This window comes from Bubalus kerabau, chromosome 4 (genome assembly GCF_029407905.1).
Source record: "Bubalus kerabau isolate K-KA32 ecotype Philippines breed swamp buffalo chromosome 4, PCC_UOA_SB_1v2, whole genome shotgun sequence".
Taxonomy (NCBI): domain Eukaryota; kingdom Metazoa; phylum Chordata; class Mammalia; order Artiodactyla; family Bovidae; genus Bubalus; species Bubalus kerabau.
The window spans coordinates 130,594,487-130,608,608 of NC_073627.1; the positions used below are offsets into that span (position 1 = coordinate 130,594,487).

At 48.9% G+C, this 14,122-nt stretch overlaps 1 protein-coding gene across 6 annotated transcripts in view; it reads left to right on the forward strand.

The window, feature by feature from the left end:
• The window catches only part of COL15A1 (collagen type XV alpha 1 chain), a 102,874-nt gene that overhangs the window by 80,449 nt on the left and 8,303 nt on the right, over positions 1–14,122 (forward strand). For all 6 annotated transcript variants that reach the window (XM_055578619.1, XM_055578624.1, XM_055578621.1 and 3 more), the window contains 10 exons: positions 1,927–1,980; positions 2,075–2,134; positions 3,575–3,643; positions 3,759–3,800; positions 6,127–6,172; positions 7,950–8,030; positions 8,441–8,490; positions 8,586–8,687; positions 9,567–9,711; positions 13,478–13,542. In XM_055578619.1, coding sequence (XP_055434594.1) covers positions 1,927–1,980; positions 2,075–2,134; positions 3,575–3,643; positions 3,759–3,800; positions 6,127–6,172; positions 7,950–8,030; positions 8,441–8,490; positions 8,586–8,687; positions 9,567–9,711; positions 13,478–13,542 — 714 coding nt within the window. The remainder of the gene's footprint in view (positions 1–1,926; positions 1,981–2,074; positions 2,135–3,574; positions 3,644–3,758; positions 3,801–6,126; positions 6,173–7,949; positions 8,031–8,440; positions 8,491–8,585; positions 8,688–9,566; positions 9,712–13,477; positions 13,543–14,122) is intronic.

Here is a 14,122-nt window from a genome sequence, read left to right on the forward strand (position 1 = left end):
TCTCTTGCTTTTTCAATGATCCAGTGGATGTTGGCAATTTGATCTCTGGTTCCTCTGCCTTTTCTAAATCCAGCTTGATTATCTCGAAGTTTGGTCCCTTAAGTCAGGCAGAATGGATGCCCTGGAGAGGCGTCCTTGGTCCTAGCTGCAGGCTAGGGCAGACTGGGAGAGTTTTGTGTTAACCACTGGTTAACCACTTACTAGGGCTTCCCAACGGAGAAGGTGATGGCACCCCACTCCAGTACTCTTGCCTGGAAAATCCCATGGATGGAGGAGCCTGGTGGGCTACAGTCCATGGGGTCGCTAAGAGTCAGACACGACTGAGCAACTTCACTTTCACTTTTCACTTTCCTGCACTGGAGAAGGAAATGGCAACCCACTCCAGTGTTCTTGCCTGGAGAATCCCAGGGACGGGGAGCCTGGGAGGCTGTCGTCTATGGAGTCGCACACAGTCGGACACGACTGAAGCGACTTAGCAGCAGCAGCAGCAGGGCTTCCCAAATGGTGCTAGTGATAAAGAACCCACCTGCCAATGCAGGAGACTTAGGAGACTTGCATTCCATCCTTGGGTCAGGAAGATCCTCTGGAGTGGGCATGGCAACCCACTCCAGTATTCTTGCCTAGAAAATCCCATGAACAGAGGAACATGGTGGGCTACAGTCCATAGGGTCACAAAGAGTTGTACACATCTGAGTACTTCGCATACATAGCCTGTCTCAACACAGTCTATTTGCCATTTTTTCAGGGCATGGATGAACATGTTATTAGAGCAGAAAGAAGTGGCTTGATAGGTCCCAGGGTTAAACCAGTCATTCCCCTGAGAGACAGGACAGACCCAGCTTCAAAAAAAAGAGGTGTCCACTGGACATAGAGCTTGTTCTAGGAGGAGATCATGCATTGTATGCATCCCAGGCACTGGAAGGCATGAAGGCTCCTGCAGGAGGGTGGAGCAGTGTCTCTGGGAGCAAGGGGACACAGAAAGCCAGCACTGGAATGGGGTCCATGGGCAGCGCTCATCTGGAGAACTGGGATGCCAGGCTAAGACTCTGGTCCTTAGGGACATGTGGGAGCAAGCCAGGAACCAAATCCTGGAGCAGATTATTGGACTGGGCTGACGTGAGGAGTGGGTCTGGGCTGCATTATTACAGCAGGGGATATGGAGAGCCCTGGAACTTAAGACTGAAGGCAAAGGTCCACGTTCTGAGCTGGCCCAGCACACAACTCCTTGGGAGTTGAGGCCTGGGGCTCCTGACCTCTTGTTTCCTTGTTATTCCTGACTGGCTGAGAGGGTTGGGTCCCATGTCTGCGATGGGGTAGAGCCTGTAGGAGGGATGGAGCAAGTGGGTCCAGCTGAACTCAGAGAGACCAGCAGCCAAGGAACCAGGCAGGGGGATGCCTCGTAGGTTCTTGTCCTCCATCCTCCCAGCAGTGGTTCATTGTCACCACTGCCCACAGAGGTAGGCTGGACACCTCCCATCTCCCTGGCCTTTTAGTTTCTGTTCCTTTGTTTCTTTTCTAGTTGAAACATATGTGACATACAGCACTGTGTACATTTAAGGTGTGCATGGTAATTTGATACATTTATATATTGTCATATGATCGCCATTGTAGAGATAGCTGCTCTCTCACATCACATAATTATCATTTCTCTTTGCGGCTGGAATAAAGATCTAGACTCTTAGCAAGTCTGAGGATTATAATACAGTGTGGTATTCCCTGTACTGTGCGTTGTTAGCTCTCCAGGACCTCGCTGTACTAGTTGCAAGTTTGAACCTTAAGCCAGACCTCTCCTACTCCCCTGCCCTCCTGCCCCGAAACCACCTTTATACACTGTTTTTTTACTATTTTGGCTTTTTTAGATTCCACATATAAGTGACATCATACACTATTTTTCTCTTTCTAATCTGGCATTTACTTTGCTTCCAGGGACCCAAAGGACCACCAGGACACAAAGGAGAATTTGGCCTCCCTGGACGACCTGTAGGTATCTGAGTTCCTCAGACTGCTGGTGGAAGAAGGACATGTGGGCCAGGCTGGCCTGTGGGTTTACTAAGGCCTCTCTCATGGGTTTCAGGGTCGCCCAGGACTGAATGGCCTCAAAGGCGCCAAAGGAGATCGAGGGGTCATGATCCCGGTAAGTGCCACACCAGAGGCCCAGCCCCACAACACCCAGGGACATGGCCCCAGGGTGGATTGAGGAGGATTGGTCGGGTGCCAGGTCCAAGTGAGCAGACAGAATGCTCAGGAGTGTTCTTCTTCCTTTGCTGCCACTTCCAAAGATCCGCAGCCCAGCCCTGTCCTCAGGCTCATTCTCAGGAGGTCCTGCACCAAATCCACCTTAGTGGAGCATAAGCTTCTGCATCCAGACCCAGAGGAGGGTGGGAGAACACGATCTGGGAATCCTCAAGAAGTCTGGTTTCAAATCCCAGGTCTTCTGACTTGGGTTATATCATGTCTTTCCTGGATTACACATTCCTGGGGGTTTCACAGGTCACTGGTGTAGATGGGGTGGGGCTGGTGAGCATTCTTGAGAGAACACAGAAGCTCAATCAGCTGCGTACGCAGAGCCTCACAAGATGGCAGACCCTGGAACATCCACAGTGTCCCGCATCTGCGAGAAGGAAGCCAGTGTTTATTGGTGCTTTTGAGGACAAGATCTCAGTCTTGATAGTAGCTCTCCTGAGAGACACTCTGTGGAGTCCTTGTTTTACACAAAAGGAAACCAGGGCCTGTAGAAGTTAGTCACCGCTGGAGGCCCCCTCATTTGCTACATGCAAATGCAGCTTGAAGTATGTTGTTGATTCTGTCTGCACCTCCTGGTCTCCAGGAGGTCTCCAATTGGTCTCCAATTCTGCATGCCCAGAATTGCAGAGATGAGGTGGTGTTGAATCACTGGGCACTGACTCACTCACCAAGCCCTTGGGGCTGCAGGTACAGCAGCCAGTCTAGTGATCAGGTGGAGCCTCCACATGGGCCGGGCGGCTCTCACCTTCGGTCAGAGCCTCGCCCTCCCCCACGTCTGCTTCAGGTGCAGCTTGGGCTTCAGGATCAGCAGAGAAAACATCACATGGTGTCACTGCCAGGCTGACCTGGCTCTGCCATGGACTCTGCCATGTAACAGGAGTTGGTGTTTATCGTTACATTTATGAGGGGCCCTTTCAGGCACCGTATCCCAGCAAGGCCCCACCCCACCACTCCCTCCATATGAGGGATACGTGGGTAGAGGTGGTGGGCTCTGTATCTGCTGAGCACTGCTCTGGGAGTCAGAATCTGGCTTCCAGTCTCCATTCTTCTGTGAATTGCTGCGTGGCCTTTAGCAGGTCACTTCCCCTTTCTGGCCCTTGTTACCTCCAATAGTAAACCAGCAGTGATACTTGCTCTGCTGTTGTGAAAATCCAGTGAGGACACAGAGGTGGACACGCTTCTGGAAGAGGCTGGCCCACCCGTGGGAGGAGTTAGTTGACTTTAGAAGACCCTCCTTTCCTCGTCTCCAAACCCTGGGGAAGTACCCTGCAGCTGCCTCTGTGCTTACATCAAGCTGAACTCAGGAATGGCCTTTCTTGCCCCTCTTCAGGGTCCACCTGGCCTACCTGGCCCTCCAGGCCCCCCAGGACCACCAGGAGCTGTGATTAACATCAAAGGAGTAAGTTGGGGTGGGAAGGGAGAGAGACCTCCTGGGAAAGCGGGAAATGGTGCCCTACTGGCCTGAGCTGGAGTCGGGTGTCCTCAATCCCTTCTCTCATTCTCATTTCCAACAGGCTGTCTTCCCAATTCCAGTCCGGCCACACTGCAAAACACCAGTAAGTAGAAAACAGTCATGGCCTTAAAGAGCAGGCTTTGGCATAGAAAGCAACTCAGAGAAGAGAAGTTTTTAGTTTTTGTTTTGGGCCACTCTGTCAGCGTTCTCTCTGATGTCTTCAATTGAGTAGGTGGCTCTGAGTCGTATTAGGGCTTCTAAGGGCACACGTGTGGACAATGTTTCTTTGCAATCAATAAGCAGTGTCTTTTGTTATCTTCATGTGGACACGTTAGCTTTGTGCTTGGAGCAGTATAAAAAAAGGGGGAAATAGATACTTTAAAACACAGAGGAGAATAAAGAGGCAATTCTGACTAGTGATCTTCACATTGGGAGCTGCAGGCTAAAATCTATAACTATCCTTTCTTACCTGTCACGTTTCCACACAGTACATAACGCTGAGAGGAGGGACTTCCTCTCTCCCCCTTTGTAATGACAAAACAATCTGTGACTCAGACAAGCTCACCAGCTTGTCTAAGGTCACAGGAAGGACACAGCTGGGCCATTGCTCAGGTCCCCGGGCAGCCCTTGGAACCCCAAGGGGTCAGGCACATGCCTGTTCACCCCACTGGTCAGGGCACTGTCCCGGAGGCCTCACCCATGTGAGGAGGGTCTAGTTTTTGTGGGGAAACGCAGGAGGGTGGGCCTTTCCCCATGCACAGGCATTAGTCACTGAACATAATCGTTCACTCAGCAAGTATTTATCAAAGATTTACGAATGCCAAGTACATGTGAGGCCCTAGAACTGCAGCGGTGAACTAGACAGGCGTGAGCTCTGTTCTCGGGAGCCTGCAAATTACAATTTAGAAAGGTTCTTTGAAGCGGGTTCTTAATTGATGTCTGTAGGGGTGGTGATGAGACTTGGGTCAAGGGCTTTAAAATGACACAGTTTGACTGAGTGTTTGCCCAGACATCTGTCCACGTCTAAACTTTGAAACAATCAATTCTGCAACGCAGGACCTGGGAACTCTGGTCTTGAAGGCAGAGGATGGGACCCACCTGTATAGGGACCTACCTGTGTAAGGTGACCTGAGAGATGGCTGCCTCCCACCATAGACAAGGAATCATAGCCTAGAGAGGCCAGGTCTCTCTCTGAGTTGGTGCCCAAAGCCTCTCCCAACAAACAGGCTTCAGATGGACTGACCGTGGGACAGAACTTGGAAAACTCAAGAGTATTGCATAATGCTACTGCAATTACTGTGACCTATGCGAGGACCCTTTGCAGTGACCATGGCCACTGGGGCTCATGATGTTACTTTAAAAAAGCCAGAGATGAGCTAAGAGCATTTGATTTTGATTTCATGTTGCCTGGCTAGACACCATGCAGGCTTGAGTGTGGATGTTTCTTGACCAGCTCTCAAAGCGGACAGTTGAATAAGAAATGCTTCCTCTCACATCCAGCATTTCATGGGCTTCTTCTCATTTCATCCCCTTTCTAATACCGTAACAATTAACAGCTCACCCCTGGAGTGGAGGAACTTGATCAGCACAGCTCTAAGATACCTGCTTGGCACTGCCGCCTTTGTCTTTAACTTAGAAATGTTTTTCCTGGAAGATTACTGTCCCTTTCCCACATCTTCTGTTGGGGACACCTGAGTAGCTTGTGACCCTCCACCCAAAAGTATGGGAGGATCTGGGATCAGAGGGATCATTTTGATTCACATATTAACTGGGAAAAAGCTGGACTTATAAAAGGAAGGTGGCAGATAGCTCTGTTATTAAAAAAGAGGAAAAAAAATGCAGGAAACTGGGGATGAACTGTGAAGGAATATTATCTTGAACAGCTTGGACCCCAGACCCATGGCACTTAATGGGAAGTCCAGAATAGCGCCCCAATCTAAGGATAACTCCTCTTTATTAATTATCACCACCATCAACTCCTGTTCTGGGTGCTCATCTTTGATTACACATGGTAGCAAAGCTAACGGCTGGCCCAGGTTCATGACTTGAGTACATCACTTACCATCTCTTCACCTCTCATATGAGTCAGTCCTAACTGATCAGAAAGGAGGCCAAGAATGCTCATGGTTGGCCAGACCAACATTGCCATGACTTATCTTTCCCTTTGCAGAGTTGTTCAGCCCATAGATTTCACCCTGGCTCAGCTACATGATGCACCCCCGACCCCTACACCTGCTAACTGAAGACCTGAGATGCTTTGCATTGAGGGGCACTGGGGAGCTCAGGGCTTTTGGGGGCCCCAATATCCAGGGCAGGCCTAACTCCATGACCTTGCCCCTTGCCCCTGGGACAGGGGACTAGCTCCCCACGCATACAAAAACCAGAACAGGGTTTACAGTGTATGACCTTGGCTTTCTCTCTCTCTCTAGGTTGGTACCACGTATTCTGGGAATTCAGAACTCATCACTTTTCATGGTACACACTCCTGTCTTCACCTTATGTTTCTCTGGGATGTTTCCTGACCCTCCTATCTCTGCAGAGGTGGTTTCTGTTTGCCCACTTCTGGGCGTAAACTAGGTGCTCTGAAAAGTCTGACTGCATTGTGGGAGGGGGGCTGAACCAAGGCTGAGCCAAGGGCACCTCTGTTTGCTTGTGTCACCCAGCTGCCTATTTTATGCATCTTGTCTGGGCCTCCTAGCTAGGAGCCAGCACTCCATTTTTCCATCCGTGTGTTAGTTTGTTCGTAATGCGTCCACTGATAGCTTCTCCTCGCCTGGTGCCGTCCCATTCACTGGGCTGAGACAGATGGACCCCATGCTCTTCTTGCCACCCAGGCCCTTAGATTCTGCTGGGAGAAACCATTTAAAAAGTCATTACAATGCAGTATACCAAGAGCTAAGGCAGGGGGTCCCTGCAGCTCAGAAGGCCTTTGCCTGAGAGCGTTCCTGGACCAGCAGCATCAGCACTCCTGGAGCTCGTTAGGAATGTAGACCCTTGGGCCACATCACAGACCTTCTGGGTCAGAAGCTTCGTTTTCATAAGCTCCCTCTGAGGTGTATTCACACACAGTGCGTTGTGAGACACGCTGGCTCTGAGTGATTCGTAAACTTCAGCATGTTTGCGGCTGGTGGGAGCTTATCTACCAGTCATCAGACAGGAAATAGGCTAGGAGACGGGAGCCGCGGGTGAGCAGTGACTCTGGTCCTCTGTCCCCACGCAATGTCACACCATGTGTGCCCGTTTTGATTGAGAAGTCTGGACACTTGCAGTTTAAACAGGGAAAGGCCCATTTTTTCCCCCTAATACTGATCTCTGGCTCAGCTCTGTCACCCCTGGCCTGCCAGGTGGTGGTCTCCCTGATGGTATCTAGTGTCATGGGTTTTTGGTCACTTTTGGTTACGAAATCCAGGATGTTCTCAGACTTCTTGTTCAGATCCAATTCAAGGTTCTCCCTTCCTCTGGTGCCAAGTTGACCTTGGGGAGGAGCAGGTGGAGCTGGATTTGTTTTTGTCAGATCCCCTGTGTGTGACTACACATTGGTTAGTCTCTCTCAGGAACCAGGAGTTCAAAGCTCTAGTGTCCACCCACTTATCCAGGTGGGGAAAGGGCACTGCCTCCTTTTCCAAACTCTACTCCCAGGAGGCTCCCTCTGAGCCCGTCTTCAAGATAAAGAGCTGAGGGAGAAGGGAAGGCTCTAAGGCTGATTCTGCAGAAACAGTGCTTCTCATAAGTCCTCTGGGAAGTGGGATACGGCACTGTTGGCATTCTTCCAACTGTGAGTGGAATACTGACCACCCTTAACTGTCCTCTGCAGCACTCCTGGGACATTCTTCCCTTCCCCTTACACCGCTGTGCTGCCCAGGCTTAGGTGATATGGGACTGAGTGCTTGACTTGGTGTTGAGTCTCAGTCCACGTGCATGAGGCCATCCAAGGGAGCTCACTGTAGCCTTTGCTGTGCTCCCATGATGCACTGCTGGTACCTTGATGATGATACTTATTCCATCCTGCCTGGTGCTACCCTGACTGTGTCTGTCTCCCTGAGAGCTTCCCAAGGTCAGGAATTGTGTCTACTGCATCTACCTCTGCCTCTCCATCCTACAGCAAAGGATTTTATACCCTCAATAAGCTTTTGTTTGTTGATTGGACTTAAGAGGATCCATTTCAAAACCTGTCTCAAAAATGTCTTATGTAGAATGAAGGTGTTTTTCCACTATCTTATTTTTTTAAAAACATGTGTGTATTTGGTGGCAGGTGTTAAAGGAGAAAAAGGATCCTGGGGCCTTCCCGGCTCAAAAGGAGAAAAAGGCGACCAGGGACCCCAGGGACCACCAGGTATCCCAACTCTTGTTCTGGATATTGCCCTTTATTTTTGTTCTCGAGAAAGCCAACAGAGCCAGTAAGTGAGGCTAATTACATTACCACCCTGCCTGCAAGCTCCATGAAATTCCAGAGAGACCCAGTCATGGGTGATGCGTGTTCAAGATGGAACATTGTCAGGAGAAACCAGAAGTTCCCATCATTCCAGCTTCATATGCAGAACGAGCCCCAGAGAATACCAGGGGAAAGCCTAGGATCCCACAGGGTCACAGATCCTGGACTGGGGCTCATTTCCAAGCTGTGTCCCCTCTACCAGCTAAACCAATATGAGGTCATTCCGGCTAGGCGCTCATCATGTTCCTAGACGCTTTGGTGTTTGAGTTTCTGAGACTGATTGCAAATTTTAGAAAGCATTTCTTTTTCAGGCCCTCCTGTGGATCCAGCTTACCTGAGGCACTTTCTGAACAGCTTGAAGGTGAGCTTTTCTGAACTTTTGGCCTGTGTTTCCAAGTTCTCAGGCTTATGTCAGAGACTGGCTCATTTCTGAATGTTCTCTGAATGATCTTCCAGGGGGAGAATGGAGACAAGGGAATCAAAGGAGAAAAAGGAGACACTAACAGTGGCTTCTCTGTATCAGGGCCACCGGGCCTGCCAGGAAGTCCAGGTCTGGTGGTGAGTAGTGACCCCTCCGAGTCCCTTTCCTCAGTGAATCCTGGAGTTCCTGGAAGCCTCCCAGTGTGACTAGGCAGCTGGGAAGCAAGGGCCAGTCACAGGCTAGAGGCAGGCCTTGGGTGTCAGCCTCTCTCCCCGATACTTGCTAACTGGTGGGGAGCCTGACTGAGGCCACGGAGGAAGGGGAGCTGGCCAAGGCCATGTGCATGCAGGTAGCTTCCATGTCACCCACTGCATTGCCTTATTCACACCAGTGGTGGAAAATTCACTCAATGCAAAGAGTTGTTAATGGTAGACTCATCAGATGATAGAGGCAGAAGCAAAGGTGAGGAAGATATTTTTAGAGTGGCTATTTGATTCTTCTGGAATTTCATCAAACAAGAAGCCCCTAAGTCAGCTTGGTCTTCTTAGGATGAGACGCTTCTCCAGGTCACAAGAAAGAAATTCAGTTTACGTCTCCAGTGAGATTATGACGAGATCATTGACCCTCAGGGGCGTGGAACTCGCCATGAGCAAGACAAAGCAAGCCGGGAGGCCAGGATTCTCCTCCAAGCTCTGCTGCCAATTTGCTCTGAAACCTTGGCCAAGCCCTACCTTTCTCTGGGCCTCTGTTTCTCCATCTGTGAAATGCCAAGGCTGAACTAGATGACCTCCAGTGGACCTTGTAAGTCCAGGGCTTCCTGGGCTTCTCTCCTGTCATTCAACATAACAGCTAGGCCACTGCTCTTTAAGTCTTCCACCACCTAGCTTGTGCCCAGGATTGAGGACAAAGATAACAATAGCGGGAGTTTACTGACTTCTTACCAATGTCCTGACAAAAAGACCAGACTTCTAGTGACTGATGGTGCTTTCTCTCTTCTGTTACCATGCACCTGACAGGGCCAGAAAGGGGAAGCCGTTGTCGGGCCCCAGGGACCCCCAGGTGCTCCTGGCCTGCCTGGGCCACCTGGCTTTGGGAGACCTGGTTCCCCTGGGCCACCAGGACCCCCGGGACCACCAGGACCTCCAGCTATCCTAGGAGCAGGTCAGTACCGTGAGTCGCCACTTCTGGGTGGCATGTTGGAGCCACACTGTCTGACAGAGGCTGTGTTGAGCCTTGGATTGAACCTTCTTTCTTTTCTTTTGTTTTAAACTGAGATATCATTTGCATGCCAAAGAATTCACTCACTGAAGTGGACAACCGAATGGTTTTTGATATATTCACAAGGTTGTGCAGCCTTCGCCTCTCCCTAACTCCAGGACATTTTCATCACCTCGGATGGAAGTCCTGTACCAATTAGTAGTCACTCCTCTTTCCAAACCTTGATCTTTCCCTAATCTTGGAAACCTCTAATCTACTTTCTCTCTCTATGGATTTGCCTATTCTAGACATTTCATGGTGGTGGAATCACACAGGGTGTGGCCTTCGGCTTCTTTCACTTACCGCAATGTTTTGAGAGTTCCCCCGTGTCACATGTATCATTTCGTTTATTCATTCATCAGGTGATGGACATTTGAGTTGTTTCCACTGTTTTGGCTATTTTGTGTAGTGCTGCAGTGAACATTTATATACAGGTTTTTGTGTGAACATATGTCTTCAGTTCTCTTGGGTTTATACCTAGGAGTAGAATTGCTGGGTCATATATGTGATGGAAGGTGAAGGGGAAGTCGCTCAGTCACATCCGATTCTTCGCGACCCCATGGACTGTAGCCCACCAGGCTCTTCCCTCCATGGAATTTTCTAGGCAAGAGTACTGGAGTCGGTTGCCATTTCCTTCTCCAGGGGATCTTCCTTCCTGACTCAGGGATCGAACCCGGGTCTCCCACATTGCGGGCAGACGCTTTACCGTCTGAGCCACTAGGGAACCCCCAATATATGTGATTACTCTATATTTAACCCTTGGAGGAACTGCCAGACTGTTTTCAAAAGTGACTATAACATTTTGCATTCCCACTAGCAGTGTACAAAGGTTACAATTTCCCTTTGTTGTCATCATCATTTGTTATTATTATATCTTTTTTATTCTAGCCATCATTCATTCTTGTGAAATAATATCTCATCGTGGTTTTGGTTTGCATTTCCCTAAAGACTGATAATGTTGGACATCTTTTTGTGTGTGTGTGTGAACTTCTTGGCTGCTTTGTCAATGCCTGGGCCTTAAGGGACTTGAGGACCAGAATTGATTCTAACCCTCTATGTAAAAAATTTTTTTACCCCTTGGTACCTCACTTCCTCAAATGAAAACTGTGTGAAATAGAAGAAAGTCTCCATTTATTGAATACTTACTAAGTGCCAGGCCATCTGCTAGTCACTCTCCTACAATATTTTGTGGAGTCCTACAAAGCCTTTCAAGGAAAGTATTAGCATCCCCATTTTATAGATGAGGAAAGTGAGGCCCAGAGATGTTTAGGAACCTTTCTGAGGTCACGTAGCCAATAAGTGGCACCAGATCAGGACCCAGGTCAGAGTAACGCTGAAGCCTACATTCTTTCCACTGTGCCCATGGTGGAAAATAACAGTAGTGGCAGTAATAGCATGAGTACCTCCTTTTTTGTTGTTTGGGTCGGCATGAGCCAGGTGTGGCGGAAGCACACCTGGGAAGAGACCTACAATGTCTGGGGCATCTGGGAGAACTTTACACAGGAAGTGACTCTGGGGCAAGCGACAGAAATGGAACTCAAACTAGTTCAAGTAACAGGGAAGCTTACTGCATGTGAAGGAGGGGTGAACAGTTTGTGGGAGGGGCAGGCATGCAGTGAGACTTCAGATACAGCCAGAACCAGGGGTTCAGTCCCTGTGAGGATTCTCCATCTGTTGCTAGGCTTTTCTCTGGGCGCAGCTTCGTGCTTCTTCACCACAGACCACATCCTCTGCATGGTGGGAAATACCAACAACCTACAGCTTCCACTGTCATCTACAAATCTTGGCCTTCTTTCTCAGTTTTCATTTGAAAAGCCTTGGCATAGGGATGTTCTGGGGACAGATTCTGACTGACCTGTCCTGGGCCAGATGCCCAACCTTGGAGCAGTCACCGTGGCCAGGAGGTGGGCTCACATGAGAACGTGGCAGCTGCTTCTGGACCTGAATGGTCATAGAGGTGAAGGGGAAGCTCTCAGGAGCAGGTAGGGATGCTGGTCCCACAGGTGCCCACAAAACCTTGAGGGATAGAAGGGAATTGCAAGAGGTGGAGGGACATTGCGGGGCGAGTACAGAATGCAGAGACTCTGTTGTCCACAGTAGCCCTAAACTAGGGCCCCGGGACTCCTTGCTGCATTGGAAAGAATTACCTTTCACACAATACATGACGGTTCATAGTTTACAAAACACTCCCATATCCATTATCCTATTTCATCTTTACAGCAACCCCAGGAGGAAGATGAAATGGATAAGATTATAAAACTCATCTTATGGATGAAGGCACCAAAGCTCAGAGAGGTTAAGAGACTAACTCAAGGTCACAAATGTTAGGAAGAGGCATGGCTGGGGTCCAAACCCAAGTCCTCAGGCCCTCTTTCCACTAGAGACATTCACCACCTGTGTGTGAATGTTCAGGTCCTATGTCAGAACTGAAGGCTTCTGTGCACAACCTGAAAAATCTCATGCAGTAGTTTTACTGTGCTGTATTAAGTCGCTTCAGTTGTGTCTGACTTCGCAGCCCCATGGACTGTAACCCGCCAGACTCCTCTGTCCATGGGGATTCTCCAGGCAAGAATACTGGAGTGGATTGCCATGCCCTCCTCCAAGGGATCTTCCCGACCCAGGGATGAACTGAACCTGCATCTCTTACTTCTCCTGCATTGGCAAGCGAGTTCTTTACCACTAGCGCCACCTGGGAAGCCCCAAGTTTTACTGGGACTTTTACAAATATCCTTAACCCTGCCAAGAGTTTTGCAGATTTTGAGGGGAAACAGGAGGTTAGAAAGATAGAAGGAGAACAACAAAATAGCTGTAATGATATTTGTGTTTGCCTAAAGTAAGGGCTATTCATTTGGGAACCATAAACTCCTAGGAATTTCAAGGATGTGCCTCAGAGAGCTATCATCCCACTAACATTCTAAGTAGAAAAGTGTATGTGTGTGTGTGTGTGTATCTCTATCCTGGGGGAGAGGGCCTTGATCTGGTTTTTAAGGGCACTTTGACTTTTCAAAAGCTAAGAATCTCTGGTTGGATACTATACAGTGTGCAAAGCACATTCCTAGTTTGTATTTTTCTCAGTTCTCAACATAGGCTAGTGAAGAAATATCTGTTTATATTTCACTGATGAAGCTGGGATTCAGAGAGCTTGTTACTTCCCTAAGCTCACACAGCTGAGAATCAACAAACCAGGGTCTTCAGTCTTCTGGCTGGAAGGCAAGGGCCCTGGCACTGCCCTACCCTGCCCTCCTGTAGCTTGGCACCTTCTCTTTTTTCTGAGTCTTCTTCCTCTGTTCAGTAATTACCTGTTTGTTTCTTGGGACAAGTAAGTTGTATGAATCAGGACATTTGGGGATGCAAGTGACAGAAAACTCAACTCAGACTGACTTACACAAACAGCAGAAACAAAAGAAACGGATTCACTTACAAAACTGGAAAGTCTTAGGCATGACTTCATTCAGGGCTACAGTTAAGAATCTCAGCCCTCCCCTAAGCCAGCCAAATGCGGCTGAGTCATAAACTGGGCACAGAGCTCCTAAGATTCAGTTACAAGGTGCAGCGTTTGCAGTTGCGAACGTTGTGAGTAAGGTGGTGAACACTCTCAGTGATCGGCTAACATCAGAGGCATTTTGCACAGTGTGCTTTTCTGTAACTTCTCTTTCCTGTTTTATCTTAGCTGTGGCCCTTCCAGGCCCACCTGGCCCTCCAGGACAACCAGGGCTTCCCGGATCCAGGAACCTGGTCAGTATTATCATCAGGGAGTCTTCATCCTTCTGCTTTGGATGAGTTTGTTTAGAACTGTGGCTACAGTGTTTAGGGGCTGGCACACCTTCTCTGTTGGAGTTGGGCCTCCATGACAACAGAATTGGTATAATTCCACAAACAGGATATTTATTATACTCTTTGGATGACTTAGTAAAAAGATACAGACGACAAAATCATTTATGATTCAGGTTCCACAAGAGCCAATTGTATTACATCAAAAACCACAAGACTAGAGTGTAAACAACATTACAGGAGCCCCTGCGCTGGTCACATTTCCCCTGGGTAATGCCGCATTCTCCATTTTACCGAAGAAGGTCTCTTGTACCTTCATTACCCTGATCGCCTGACTCTGTATGGCACACGGAGACTATTGTGATGCACAGAAAGAGGAACAAATGCCTCATTAGGATGTCAGGAGTCCTAGCAATGTATGTTGGTCTTTGATAGACTTTAGCTGGAAATTTGGGCTGCCAGATGAAAAACTGTCCAGCAGTTGATGAAATTTTGATATTTGGTGTCTTTGGGGGATGTCTGGGTCATTTTAATGCACAAAGTC